The 15,844-nt window shown below is 46.2% G+C and overlaps 1 protein-coding gene across 1 annotated transcript in view; it reads right to left on the bottom strand.

Moving 5' to 3' along the window:
* The window catches only part of LOC123756315 (dynein beta chain, ciliary), a 289,304-nt gene that overhangs the window by 130,531 nt on the left and 142,929 nt on the right, over positions 1-15,844 (bottom strand). The window contains exons 16-17 of the mRNA XM_069331022.1: positions 15,063-15,255; positions 14,634-14,746 (exon numbers count right to left, since the gene is read on the bottom strand). Coding sequence (XP_069187123.1) covers positions 14,634-14,746; positions 15,063-15,255 — 306 coding nt within the window. The remainder of the gene's footprint in view (positions 1-14,633; positions 14,747-15,062; positions 15,256-15,844) is intronic.

Genomic DNA, 15,844 nt, shown 5'->3' with positions numbered 1-15,844 from the left:
TGATATAAACTCCATGCTGGAGCCGCATACTCCAGGATTGGTCTGACATATTTGATATACAAAGTTCTGAATGATTCCTTACACAAGTCTCTTAAGGCCGTTCATATGTTGGCCAACCTGGCATATGCCGCTGATGTTATCCTCATGATATGGGCTTCAGGGGACAGGTCTGGCGTGATATCAACACCCAAGTCTTTTTTTTTCTCTCTCTCTGATTCTTGAAGAATTTCATCTCCGAAATGAAAACGTGTATCTGGCCTCCTGCTCCCAACACCTATCTTCATTATGTTACATTTGCTTGGGTTAAACTCCATCAACCATATGTTCGACCATTCCTTCAGTTTGTCCACGTCTTTTTGAAGCCTCAAGCAGTCCTCCTCTGTATTAATCCTTCTCATAATTTTGGCGTCGTCAGCAAACATTGAGAGGAATGAGTCTATACCCTCTGGGAGATCATTTGCGTATATCAGAAATAGGATAGGTCCGAGTACAGAGCCCTGTGGGACTCCACTGGTGACTTCAAGTGCCTCTGAACACTCTTGCAAGACCTATGGTGAGTTTCCGTCTGGACCAACAGCCTTTCTCACATCCAGATCCAACAGGTGTCTCTAATCCTCATCTCTTGTAATTTCGAACCCTTCCAAGGCCGCCTGCTTTACTGCCACCTCTCCTAGCACAGTGACCTCACCTCGTTCTGTTATGAAGACCTCATGGAACCTCTTGCTGAGTTCTTCACACACCTCTTTGTCACTCTCTGTATACCTGTCCTCACCCGTTCTTAGTTTCATCACCTGTTCTTTCACTGTTGTTTTCCTCTTGATGTGACTGTGCAGAAGCTTTGGTTTGGTCATGACTTTGTTTGCTATATCATTTTCATAATTTTTCTCTGCTTCTTTTCTCACACTAACAAACTCATTCCTGGTTCTCTCCCTCTCTGCTTTCTGGTGTTCTTTTATTTCAGAAGTTCCTCCACGACCTTTTGTTCAGTTCTTTTGCTTCCAAATATGCCCTATTAAACAAAGGATTCTTCTCTTGCTTCTAGGATCTTTCCTTTTGGGCCGCGATCCTTCTTGAGGTTATCTTGAGATGATTTCGGGGCTTTAGTGTCCCCGCGGCCCGGTCCTCGACCTGGCCTCCAACCCCAGGAAGCAGTCCGTGACAGCTGACTAACACTCAGGTACCTATTTTACTGCTAGGTAACAGGGGCATAAAGGTGAAAGAAACTCTGCCCATTGTTTCTCGCCGACACCCGGGATTGAACCCGGGACCACAGGATCACAAGTCCAGTGTGCTGTCCGCTCGGCCGACCGGCTCCTGCTCCTGGGATAAACCTGTTTGCTGCCTCCTGACACTTTTGGGTGACACAGTCCATCATGTCTTGTACAGACTTAACTCTGAGTTCTGTGTCCCATGGTATATCCCTTAGGAAACTACTCATCTCATCATAATTCCTCTTTCGGTACTCCAACGTTTTGTTTCCTAGTTCTTTTTTGGGGGATTATAGATCATAGCTCTACCAGGTACTCAAAGATCAATACACTGTGATTACTCATTCCCAAGGGTGCTTCCAACTTAACTTACCCTTATATCCCACTCATTTAGGGTAAATATCAGATCAAGCATGGCTGGTTCATCTTCCCCTCTCATTCTTGTCGGTCCCTTGATGCGTTGGTTTAGAAAGTTTTTTGTTGCCACGTTCAGCAGCTTAACTCTCCATGTGTCTGGTCCTCCATGTGGGTGTCTATTCTCCCAATTTATCTTCCCGTGGTTGAAGTCTCTCATGATTAGTAGTCCAGATCCATTCTTGCTAGTGACCGAAGCTGCTCTCTCTATTGTATTAATGGTGGCTACGTTGTTTATGCCATATTCCAGCCTTTTCTAACCAGCACAGCTACTCCGCCACCTCTTCTTCCTTCACTCTCTCTTTCCTCTCTACATAGTAGTCCTTTAGAAACACTACATTTGTTATGGTTTTCATTAGCTTTGTTTCTATTAGTGCTATTATTTCTGGGGTTTCTTCTAGTACCCATTCTCCATGTTCATTTGTTCAATTTGTAATCCCATCTCTGTTAGTGTACATTGCCTTAAGATTCACTTTCTTCTGTCCCTTCTCAGGTCCCTTTCTTGGTGAACATTCTGCTGATGGAGGAAGCTATTTTATAGGCATGAGGATTTGTGAGGTGGATAACAGGGTCACAGAGGAGACCAGGTTGAGGTGGGGGGGGGGGGAGGCAAGTGAAGGGGGGAGGGGACAGGGAGGGTATGGGTTGAAGGGGAAGGGGAGACAGGACAGGGAAAGTGGGAAGAGGGGACATGGTGGAAGTGGCAGAGGAATAGCAAGGTTGGGTATTGGGTGGTGGGGGGAGGAAGTGTTGGCTGAGCATTTGAGTGGGGGCAGAGAGGGTTTGGGGTAAGGGGGGGGGGTTCTATGCAGAGGAGGTGGTGGAGTTGCCCTCCCCTCTGGTGTTACTGGGTTGCTGGTTGTGGGTTTACCCCTCACCTCTAGGGATGTTGTGTTGGGGCTGAGATTTCTTGGTTTTCTCCTCTCAACCTATGCTTCTTCTTTGTTTCTGTCGCCATTGCTCTCGCCTCCCTCATGATATCCCTCTGGAGGAATACTTTTTTGAATTCTCCCACATATTGCAGTTGGCTCTTCCATGCTAGAATATTCTTCTTCGTGGTCTCGTTTACAAATACTATCTTTATCATGTGGTCTCAGTCCTTGTTGTACCAGCCTAACCTGAAAACCTTCTCAATGCTATGTTCAGCCCCTTCCATCTCTAGGCCTTTTAATATTTCATTCACTGCCGCTCTGTCCTTATCATTCCATTCTGTCCTATTGGAGCCTTTCTGCTATTTAATACCCACAGCTACCACTGATCTTTTTCTTACCAGCAGCTGACTAGTGGACCTTGCAGCTTCCTGTGAGGTGGCTGTTTCATGACAACTTCCATCACTGTGGACATTGCTTCCAAGTTTCTTTCAGCATTTCTGCAAATGTTGATTGTACAATGGCATTCTCTTCCAAGGTATCAATTCCATCTTCTCTTTAGATGATTATCTGAGTCTCAGCCTCAGTATTGTTCTCTGTGAGGGTTCTAATCTCCTCCTTTGCTGCTGTTAGCTCGCTTTGCAGGTTGTTTATTTTATTTTTCATTTCTTGCATTTCCCTCCTAATATCCTCCCAAACTTGGACGAACATTTACTTCATTTGGTAACATTGACGTTTCCCTGTGCCCTTGGAGCTTGGAGCTGCCCTGTTTGTCCCTTTTCCTACTATTTTGTTATAGGGTTAGCCAGGAGGTCGGCAGAGAGAGAGAGAGAGAGAGTGAGTGTCACGGTATCAACACTGTCTCTGGAGTATGGAGTGGCGATTTCAGTGCCATCTGTGGGCCTGCACTCCAACTTCCCAGTATTGGGTGCTACGTAGACAATCCCATCAGTTGGTGGTGGCTTGGTATCAGTGAACGGTTCCGGTTTCCTGCCTCAATTAGAAGAGGAGGTCGATGATGATGACCTCTGGTGGGCGGAGTATCGAGATCAGCGCCACCATGGTTGTGGCTACAATTTACAATGTAAATTCCCCGGTGGAAGGGTGTTATTCTAGGGCCTGCTAGTATACTGTCTGTCTAGCTAATGACGCATTATATTCACAAGGGTGACATAAGAAGGCCGCGTTGAGGAGGGTAGTTCAGCTTAGGCAGTCCAAGAACTCTTGATTTGGTCCTGTGAGAGAACTACGTGGCTACCGTCGGTTAGAGCCGTGTGTTAGCTGCTGATGTGTGAGGGGGTGAGAGGGAGAGAGTGAGAGGGGAGACAGAGAGAAGAGAGAGGGGAAGAGTGTGAGATGGGAAGAAAGAGGAGGGGAGGGAGAGGAGGAGGGTGAGCAATGGTAGTATGGTCACTCTCTCACCTAGGTGCCATCATATCGTAATCACTAATACATTCTCATTCCGTAATAGAATATAATAGTAATCTTGATAGCGAAGGCGGCAACTAAAAAACCTCTCGCGTGAACTCAATTGGGAACTGGATACGGTGTTAATCCCTAGGTCACCCCCCTTCTCCTGTAAACTAAAGGCACACACACACAAAGGCTCTCACCCACATAACCACACACGTACGCACTCGCAATCACACAAACGCACACACTCACACACAAAACCACCAACCCATTCACACACTGAAACACACACACACACACACACACACACACACACACACACACACACACACACACACACACACACACACACACACACACACACACACACACACACACACAAACACACACACACACACATACACACACACACACACACACACACACACACACACACACACACACACACACACACACACACACACACACACACACACACACACACACACACACACACACACACACGCACGCACACAAAGACACACACGCACACACACGCACATGCAGACACACACACAGACACACACACACACACAAACACACAGACCCAGACACAATAGCCCTCACAGAAACAAAGATCACGAAAACGATAACAAATGCAGTGTTCCCACAGGACTATTATGTAATGAGGAAAGAGAGGGAAGGAAGAGGTGGGGGTGGTGTAGCTCTGCTGGTAAGACAAGGCTGGGATTTTGAGGAGATGGATATTCAGGGCTGCGAAGGTTTCAGTGACTACATAGCAGGTACTGTAACAAATGGAGGGAAAAAAATTATAGTCGCAGTCATATATAATCCACCACCAAATGACAGAAGACCTAGACAGGAATATGATAGAAACAACATGGCCACCATTAACATAATAGAAAGAGCAGCTTCTGTTGCTAGCAGGAATGGATCTGGACTACTAATTATGGGAGACTTCAACCATGGGAAGATAGATTGGAAGAACAGAGACCCGCATGGAGGACCAGAAACATGGAGAGCTAAGCTGCTGGACGTGGCAACAAGAAACTTTCTAAGCCAGCACACCAAAGAACCAACAAGAATGAGAGGAGAAGATGAACCAGCAATGCTTGATTTGATATTTACCCTAAATGAATGGGATATAAGGGAAGTTAACATGGAAGCGCCCTTGGGAATGAGTGACCACAGTGTATTGAACTTTGAGTACCTGGTAGAGCTAGGACTTATCTCCCCCCAAAAAGAACTAGGAATCAAAAGGCTGGCATACCGAAATGGGAATTATGAACAGATGAGAAGTTTCCTAAGTGAAATACCTTGGGACACAGACCTCAGAGACAAGTCTGTACAGGGTATGATGGACTATGTTACCCAAAAGTGTCAGGAGGCAGTAAACAGGTTCATCCCGGCCCAAAGGGAAAAATCCGAGAAGCAACAGAAGAATCCATGGTATAATAGGGCATGTATGGAAGCGAAGAAACTGAACAAAAAGGCGTGGAGGAACTTCCGGAATAACAAAACACCAGAAAGCAGAGAGAGATACCAGAGAACCAGGAATGAGTACGTCAGGGTGAGAAGAGAAGCAGAGAAAAATTTTGAAAATGATATAGCAAACAAAGCCAAGACCGAACCAAAGCTACTCCACAGTCACATCAGAAGGAAAACAACAGTGAAAGAACAGGTATTGAAACTTAGAACAGGCGAGGACAGGTATACAGAGAATGACAGAGAGGTGTGTGAGGAACTCAACAAGAGGTTCCAGGAGGTCTTCACAATAGAACAGGGTGAGGTCACTGTGCTAGGAGAAAGGGAGGTAAACCAGGCGGCCTTGGAGGAGTTCGAAATTACGAGAGAGGAGGTCAAGAGACACCTGCTGGATCTGGATGTTAGAAAGGCTGTTGGTCCAGATGGGATCTCACCATGGGTACTGAAAGAGTGTGCAGAGGCACTTTGCCTGCCACTCTCCATAGTGTATAGTAAGTCACTAGAGACGGGAGACCTACCAGAAATATGGAAGACGGCGAATGTGGTCCCAATATACAAAAAGGGCGACAGACAAGAGGCACTGAACTACAGGCCAGTGTCCTTGACTTGTATACCATGCAAGGTGATGGAGAAGATCGTGAGAAAAAACCTGGTAACACATCTGGAGAGAAGGGACTTCGTGACAAATCGCCAACATGGATTCAGGGAGGGTAAATCTTGCCTTACAGGCTTGATAGAATTCTACGATCAGGTGACACAGATTAAGCAAGAAAGAGAGGGCTGGGCGGACTGCATTTTCTTGGATTGTCGGAAAGCCTTTGACACAGTACCGCATAAGAGGCTGGTACATAAGCTGGAGAGACAGGCAGGTGAAGCTGGTAAGGTGCTCCAGTGGATAAGGGAGTATCTAAGCAATAGGAAGCAGAGAGTTACGGTGAGGGGTGAGACCTCCGATTGGCGTGAAGTCACCAGTGGAGTCCCACAGGGCTCTGTACTCGGTCCTATCTTGTTTCTGATATATGTAAATGATCTCCCGGAGGGTATCGATTCATTTCTCTCAATGTTTGCGGACGATGCTAAAATTATGAGAAGGATTAAAACAGAAGAGGACTGTTTGAGGCTTCAAGAAGACCTAGACAAGCTGAAGGAATGGTCGAACAAATGGTTGTTAGAGTTTAACCCAACCAAATGTAATGTAATGAAGATAGGTGTAGGGAGCAGGAGGCCAGATACAAGGTATCATCTGGGAGAGGGAATTCTTCAGGAGTCAGAGAAGGAAAAAGACTTGGGGGTTGATATCACGCCAGACCTGTCTCCTGCAGCACATATCAAGCGGATAACATCAGCGGCATATGCCAGGCTGGCCAACATACGAACGGCATTCAGAAACTTGTGTAAAGAATCATTCAGAACTTTGTATACCACATATGTCAGGCCAATCCTGGAGTATGCAGCCCCAGCATGGAGTCCATATCTAGTCAAGGATAAGACTAAACTGGAAAAGGTTCAAAGGTTTGCCACCAGACTAGTACCCGAGCTGAGAGGTATGAGCTACGAGGAGAGACTACGGGAATTAAACCTCACTTCGCTGGAAGACAGAAGAGTTAGGGGGGACATGATCACCACATTCAAGATTCTGAAGGGGATTGATAGGGTAGATAAAGACAGTCTATTTAACACAAGGGGAACACGCACAAGGGGACACAGGTGGAAACTGAGTGCCCAAATGAGCCACAGAGATATTAGAAAGAACTTTTTTAGTGTCAGAGTGGTTGACAAATGGAATGCATTAGGAAGTGATGTGGTGGAGGCTGACTCCATACACAGTTTCAAGTGTAGATATGACAGAGCCCGATAGGCTCATGAATCTGTACACCTGTTGATTGACGGTTGAGAGGCGGGACCAAAGAGCCAGAGCTCAACCCCCGCAAACACAACTAGGTGAGTACAACTAGGTGAGTACAGACACACACACACACACACACACACACACACACACACACACACACACACACACACACACACACACACACACACAAACACATACACACACACACACACACAGGTCAGGCGGGATGGTAAGACAACAGAATGAAGCTGGAGGAGAGGGACTGGACGAGTCATTCATGGAGATGATTGCTAAGGCATGGAAGGAAGTCAGTGGGGAATTGAAGGACCTGAGGGAAACTATATGTAAGCTGCAGATAGAACTAAGTGCAGCACAAGAGGAGATAAAAAGCCTAAAAACAGGCCCTCATCAGACTCTGGCCCAGGGGACCAACCCCCAGGTGCCAGGAGATGTAGCAATAGCAGGGACCCCTACAATTGGCCCAACCTTTGCTGAAATGCTCAAGAGCCCAGGAGCAATGTCCACAGTCAAGGAAGTTGTAATGAAAGCAGTAACCTCACAGGAGGCAGCTAGATGCACAAGCCAGCTAATGGAAAGGAAAAGAGCTGTAGTAGTGGTAGGTGTGAAGGAACAAGAGGGCTCCACAAGGGAGGAATCGAGGACTAAAGACAAAGCTGCAATGGCAGGGATATTAAAGGAGATAGGAATGGAAGGGGCTGAACGAGACATAGAACAGTTTTTCCGGATTGGCCAGTACAACAGAGACAAAAAGAGATTGATCAAGGTAGTATTCAAGAGCGAGGACATCAAAGAGGACATCCTAGTAAGGAAGAGCAAACTGAGGCATGCAAGGAACTACAAAGAGGTATATGTTCAGAGGGACATGACCAGAGACGAGATAGTAAGGGCAGCAGATGCAAGGAAAAGGCACAAGGAGAGGGAAGAGAGCCAGGGAACCTCAGCCTCCAACCCAGCAATCCCAGAGGGGAGTGGGGAACCCCAATCCAGCAACCCAGGAACCCCAGGGGGGAATGCAACACCCCAGCCCACCACCCAATAGGGATCTCCCTACCCCTCAGCACAAACTCTTCCTTGCCCCTGAATAATGCCCATCATGAAACCCAAATCCTCCCCCTCCCCTTACCCCAAGTAGCCCCTGTTTTCCCAGCCCCTGGTCTTCTCCCTGCCCCAAGCAGGCCTGAGCAAGACCAAAGCCCTCTATCCCCCACTCCACCTCCCTCCAAATCCCTGTCGACTACACCGCAGGAGGGCGTGCCCTCTCCCCAAGCAATCCCTGCTCCCTCACCCCCAGGACTTCTTCCTGCCCCAAGCAGGCCTGAGGAAGACCTAAGCCCTCCACCCCCCACTCCACCTCCCCCTGAACCCCTGGCAACTATCTCACAGGAGGAGGAGCCTACCCAAGTAGCAATGACCATAGAACAACCTCCTCCTCTTGTAGGGAGTGGGGGTGAAATTGGATATAAGAAAGTGAGCTTCAAGGTAATGTACTCAAACATTGATGGGATTACCAATAAAACAAGTGAACTGGCAGAAAGGGTGAAAGAAGAAAACCCTGATGTAATAGGACTAACGGAAACAAAATTGTCAGGAGTCATAACAGATGCTGTGTTTCCATAGGACTACTATATAGTAAGGAAAGAGAGGGAAGGGAGAGGAGGTGGAGGAGTGGCCCTGCTGATAAGGAAGGACTGGAGTTTTGATGAGATGGAAATTTCATCTCATCAAACCTAAGATAATTGCGGCAGTCATTTACAACCCTCCCCTAAATGACAGAAGACCTAGACAGGAGTTTGATAGGAACAACATGGCAACCATTAATATAATAGAGAGAGCAGCTTCAGTTGCCTGCAGGAATGGCTCAAGACTCTTAATCATGGGTGATTTCAACCATGGAAAGATAGACTGGGAGAATGGGGACCCACATGGTGGTGCAGATACGTGGCGAGCTAAACTCTTGGAAGTGGCAACAAGGAATTTTCTGAGCCAGCATGTCAAGGAACCCACAAGAGTGTGGGGCAATGATGAACCAGCTAGACTCGACTTGATATTCACCCTGAATGAGTCAGAAATAAGGGAAGTCAAAGTTGAAGCCCCCATAGGAATGAGTGACCACAGTGTAAGGACCTTTGAGTACTTGGTGGAGGTTGGGATAACCTATCCAAGGATGTGAGTGGAGGGGAAAAGACTGAATTACCGAAGAGGAAAATATGACGAGATGAGGGACTTCCTCAGTGGAATACCATGGGAAACAGAACTTAGAAACAAGAATGTGCAGGTCATGATGGATTTTGTCACCCAAAAGTGCCAGGAAGCTGCAGACAGGTTTATCCCCGTCCAAAAGGAGAAAAACGAAAAACAACAGAAAAACCCATGGTTCAACCAGGAATGTAAAGTAGCGAAACAACTGAGTAAAAGAACATGGAGAAACTACAGAAATAACAGAACACCAGAGAGCAGGGAGAGATACCAGAGGGCCAGAAATGAGTACATCAGAGTGAGGAGGGAAGCAGAGAGACAGTTTGAAAATGACATCGCGAGTAAAGCCAAGACCCAACCAAAGCTGCTCCACAACCCTATCAGGAGGAAAACAGCAGTGATGAAGCTGCGGAAAGGGGAGAACAGATACACAGAGAATGACAAGGAGGTGTGTGAAGAACTCAACAAGAGATTCCAGGAGGTCTTCACAATAGAACAAGGAGAAGCCCCTGCACTAAATGAGGAGGCGGCAAACCAAGCAACCTTGGAGGAATTTGACCTCACCAGTGATGAGGTCAAAAGGTGTCTGCTGGAGCTGGATGTGACAAAGGCTGTTGGGCCTGATAGAATCTCACCATGGATACTAAAGGAAGGTGCAGAAGCACTAAGTGTGCCACTCTCTATGGTGTATAACAGGTCACTGGAAACAGGAGACTTACCAGAAAGTTGGAAGACAGCTAACGTGGTCCCAATATACAAAAAGGGTGACAGGCAAGAGGCACTGAATTACAGGCCAGTTTCCTTAACTTGTATACCATGCAAGGTGATGGAGAAGATCGTGAGGAAAAGGCTCGTAGAGCATCTGGAGGGAAATAACTTTGTAACGCACCACCAACATGGGTTTAGAGATGGTAAATCGTGCCTCACAGGTTTAATAGAATTTTATGACCAGGCAACGAAAATTAGGCAGGAAAGAGAAGGGTGGGCCGACTGCATTTTCCTGGATTGCCAAAAAGCCTTTGACACAGTACCCCATAAAAGGCTGTTAAAAAAGTTGGAGCAACAGGCAGGAGTAAAAGGGAAGGTGCTCCAGTGGATAAGGGAGTACTTAAGCAACAGGAAACAGCGAGTAACGGTGAGGGGGGACACATCAGAGTGGCGAGATGTCACCAGCGGAGTCCCACAGGGCTCAGTACTTGGACCCATCCTGTTTCTAATATATGTGAACGATCTTCCAGAGGGTATAGACTCATTCCTCTCGATGTTTGCAGATGATGTAAAAATTATGAGAAGAATCAAGACGGATGAAGATAGACAGAGACTACAGGATGACCTGGATAAAATGGAGGAATGGTCTAGAAAATGGCTGCTAAAGTTCAACTCGGGAAAGTGTAAGGTGATGAAATTAGGCGAAGGGAGCAGGAGGCTGAACACAAGGTATCATCTGGGAGGGGAAATCCTGCAAGAGTCAAATAGAGAGAAGGATCTGGGGGTTGATATCACACCGAACCTGTCCCCAGAGGCCCACATCAAAAGAATATCATCAGCGGCATATGCTTGACTGGCCAACATAAGAACTGCCTTCAGAAACTTGTGTAAGGAATCTTTCAGAACCCTGTATACCACTTATGTAAGACCAATCCTGGAGTATGCAGCTCCAGCCTGGAGTCCATACCTAGTTAAACACAAGACAAAGTTAGAGAAGATTCAGCGGTATGCCACCAGGCTCGTCCCGGAACTGAGAGGATTGAGCTACGAGGAAAGGCTAAAGGAGCTGAACCTCACATCCCTGGAAAACAGAAGAGTAAGGGGAGACATGATAACCACCTACAAAATTCGCAGGGGAATTGACAGGGTGGACAAAGACAAACTCTTCAGCACGGGTGGGACACGAACAAGGGGACACAGGTGGAAACTTAGTACCCAGATGAGCCACAGAGACGTTAGAAAGAATTTTTTCAGTGTCAGAGTAGTTAATAAATGGAATGCACTAGGAAGTGATGTGGTGGAGGCTGACTCCATACACAGTTTCAAATGTAGATATGATAGAGCCCAGTAGGCTCAGGAATCTGTACACCAGTTGATTGACAGTTGTGTGGGGACCGACCTGTGAGATTTATATTTATTTAATTTATATGAATATATATAGAATTTATATACTTCGATAGCAATTTGTATAATGATAAGTGGACTGTATTTCTGCAATAATCTCATAATCTCACAAATCGATCCTCTACACATTAGGGGGGGTTTATATTAATTTAATTTATATATTTGCAGCCAATCAAACTACAGTATTAGACTACATACATTGAAGAGGTTCCTTATCTTATTTGTACAGCAGGTATAACCAGGATGTAGACACCACATTTTCCCTCTTTGAGGTAGCTTCCATCACCCTGGTAACTGATGCACAAAGCATGCTTCCTCGTCTTGAACTGATAAAAGGGCGCTAGCTGTAAAGCCAGAATCCTATATATGACAGGTATATCAGAGAAACACTGTACATGGAACAATAAAGACCTGGCTTAATTACCTTTAGTTTGAGGCTATGTCGTGCTCTAACCGGCTCACCCTACCCAATCACATTAATGGCCACTAATGATAGATAAACGGGTTTCGGAAAGAACACTTAACTTGAATTTGTTGACAGCGTGCTGAAGATGGTACACCTTTGGTTTCCATAGCACTACGTCCAAGTAAAATTAACAGGAGCCGAATTTGCTCCCGTGAGCCTCTGGTCTAGTATCAACAATGGCTAACACTCCATACTACTGACGCTACTGGCCGACATTGTCCAGATATGATAGGAGCCGAATTTGCTCCACGCGTCTCGGAGGTGACACAACAATGGCTGCCTCTCCTTCCTCACTGACGCCTGGCCTACATTGTCCAGATGTCAAAAAGTGATAGAAGGGTCATATTTACTCTACTTTAATATTGATAATTAAGTTAATTTATATGAAATGTTTTATGATGGTAAAGTCCAAAGACTAATGTATTTAAGAATAATTCCCAGCAGAATAGCTGGTGAATTATAATAGTATGTGGTGATGATATCCCGTTTTCTTTAGACGGTAATTCCACTACAAGTTACGTTTTCTATGGTTAACTTGTTTATACAACACAGATACAATTATCTGTATGTATGATATATTAAATGGTGTCGGATTTTCCGGCAAGTTGAGAGGCGGGACCAAAGAGCCAAAGCTCAACCCCCGCAAGCACAATTAGGTGAGTACAATTAGGTGAGTACACACACACACGAGCGCTGGAAGAAAGAAGAGTTAGGGGGACATAATCACCACATACAAGATTCTAAAAGGAATTGAGAGGGTAGATAAAGACAGGCTATTTAACACAAAGGGGCACACGCACTAGGGGACACAGGTGGAAATTGAGTGCCCAAATGAGCCACAGACATATTAGAAAGAATTTTTTTAGTGACAGAGTGGTTGACAAATGAAATGCATTAAGCAGTGATATGGTGGAGGCTGACTCCATACACAGTTCCAAGTGTAGGTATGATAGAGCCCAGTAGGCTCAGGAACCTGTACATCAGTTGATTGACATTTGAGAGGTGGGACCAAAGAGCCAGAGCACAACCCCTGCAAGCACAAATAGGTGAGTGCAAATAGGTGAGTACACACACACACACACACACACACACACACACACACACACACACACACACACACACACACAGGGGGGGGCTGGTAGCCTGGTGGATAGCGCGCAGGACTCGTAATTCTGTGGCGCGAGTTCGATTCCCGCACAAGGCAGAAACAAATGGGCAAGGTTTCTTTCACCCTGAATGCCCCTGTTACCTAGCAGTAAATAGGTACTTGGGAGTAAGTCAGCTGTCACGGACTGCGTCCTGGGGTGTGTGGTGGTGTGGAAAAAAAATAGTTAGTAAACAGTTGATTGACAGTTGAGAGGCGGGCTGAAAGAGCAAAGCTCAACCCCCGCAAACACAACTAGGTGAATACACACACACACTCACACACAAATGCTGTGATGCCACCCAAGACAACACACACTGTGATGCCACCCAAGACAACACACACTGTGATGCCACCCAAGACAACACTCTCTGTGATGCCACCCAAGACAACACACACTGTGATACCACCCAAGACAACACACACTGTGATGCCACCCAAGACAACACACACTGTGATGCCACCCAAGACAACACTCACTGTGATGCCACCCAAGACAACACACTCTGTGATGCCACCCAAGACAACACACACTGTGATGCCACCCAAGACAACACACACTGTGATGCCACCCAAGACAACACACACTGTGATGCCACCCAAGACAACACACACTGTGATGCCACCCAAGACAACACACTCTGTGATGCCACCCAAGACAACACACTCTGTGATGCCACCCAAGACAACACTCACTGTGATGCCACCCAAGACAACACACACTGTGATGCCACCCAAGACAACACACACTGTGATGCCACCCAAGACAACACACTCTGTGATGCCACCCAAGACAACACTCACTGTGATGCCACCCAAGACAACACACACTGTGATGCCACCCAAGACAACACACACTGTGATGCCACCCAAGACAACACACACTGTGATGCCACCCAAGACAACACACTCTGTGATGCCACCCAAGACAACACACTCTGTGATGCCACCCAAGACAACACACACTGTGATGCCACCCAAGACAACACACACTGTGATGCCACCCAAGACAACACACACTGTGATGCCACCCAAGACAACACACACTGTGATGCCACCCAAGACAACACACTCTGTGATGCCACCCAAGACAACACACTCTGTGATGCCACCCAAGACAACACACACCACTAAAACTTGCCAGAAAACACAGAGGGAGCAAAGTTATTTTACACACTGAAAACCCAACTTAGGTAAGATATGTCACAAAGCCACATATGGTAACACACATCAAAGTCACCTAACAGAAGTCACCAAAGCATATTTTAAGCATACAAGTTTAGCTGAAATAAAAATTTGCAGCAATACAATTATCGTGAATGATGCATCCACGAAGTCAAGCTTTACTGAAGATGATCTGGATGTTTTACCTTTAACTACAAACTGTTCTCATCAAGTCATTATAAGTGCAATATTATCGGTGAATATAATACTGCATGAGGCAATGAGCACTTACCATCGGCATGTTGATGTCGTCGATGAAGTACACCAGCTTCTTGTTGCCAGGAGGAGCGTAGTTCCTGCCTGCCTTCTTCTCCAACGGCTTCTCCAGCACCCGCTGTAGCAACTCTGCAGCAAACAACAGGGCTCTGGATCAACAGACACGATAGTCGAGTGGCACATTTATGATTCTGGGAACATGTGGATCGATCATAATTGTTGATTTACGGGGCAGAATGAAGAACAGGTACTATATCAAAATATAGTGACTATGAATGCAAGGATCTCACAACAAGTGAATACATGTATCTCTCACAACAAGTGGATACATGTATCTCTCACAACAAGTGGATACATGTATCTCTCACAACAAGTGGATACATGTATCCACTTGTACAGTAAATGTAAGATGTTTAATGTCAGTTTAAGAGGCATCATAAGTTACCTGAAGTGGTGTAATAGTTGAAGGGGACGTTGCAGACGGAAAACTCCTCCGGAAGAGAGTTCAGTTTCTCGTTCAAGAGCGCTGACTTGCCGCACCCGGAGGACCCCACCAGCATCACCGGGTGACACTTGCTCATCAGCAGGTCGATGAAGAACTTGAGGCGCACCGTCTCGCTTGTGTGGACCATCAACGACTGTGTGTGTGTGTGTGTGTGTGTGTGTGTGTGTGTGTGTGTGTGTGTGTGTGTGTGTGTGTGTGTGTGTGTGTGTGTGTGTGTGTGTGTGTGTGTGTGTGTGTGTGAATGTGTATATGTGTATATATTTTGCAGAATTTAAAAATTAGTATATTAGGTGCGTTTGTGGTGTTCATGTAGGAACAAGAGCATTGTTGACGTTAGTGGGAATAGCGTGTGGGTGTGGAGGTAATGGTGGAGGTGTGACAGGGTTGAAGTGTGAGTGGTGATAGGGATAGTGTGGTGGTGTGGCAGTGATGGTGATGTTAGGGTGATTGTGAAGATATTATGAGAGTGGGGAGGACCATGAGATTTAAGTAGTTACGGTAAGGATTGTATGGAGTTTTTGGAGGTAATGGTTAGGATGGGGTTGAGAATTGTTGTGGTGGTGAAGATGTTATTGATGTGTGACGGGAGTTTGGTGGTAACGGTGAGGATACGTTGGTGAAGATGTTTGGTGGATGACAGTAAAAGTTCAGTTGGTGTCAACAGTATAAGTAGTGTTGGTGACAACAGTACGTGTAGAGTTGGTGACAACAGTACGTGTAGA

This window comes from Procambarus clarkii, chromosome 25 (assembly GCF_040958095.1).
Source record: "Procambarus clarkii isolate CNS0578487 chromosome 25, FALCON_Pclarkii_2.0, whole genome shotgun sequence".
Taxonomy (NCBI): Eukaryota; Metazoa; Arthropoda; class Malacostraca; order Decapoda; family Cambaridae; genus Procambarus; species Procambarus clarkii.
The sequence above is the reverse complement of the archived record's forward strand: the minus strand, read 5'-3'. Positions and strand labels throughout refer to the sequence as shown.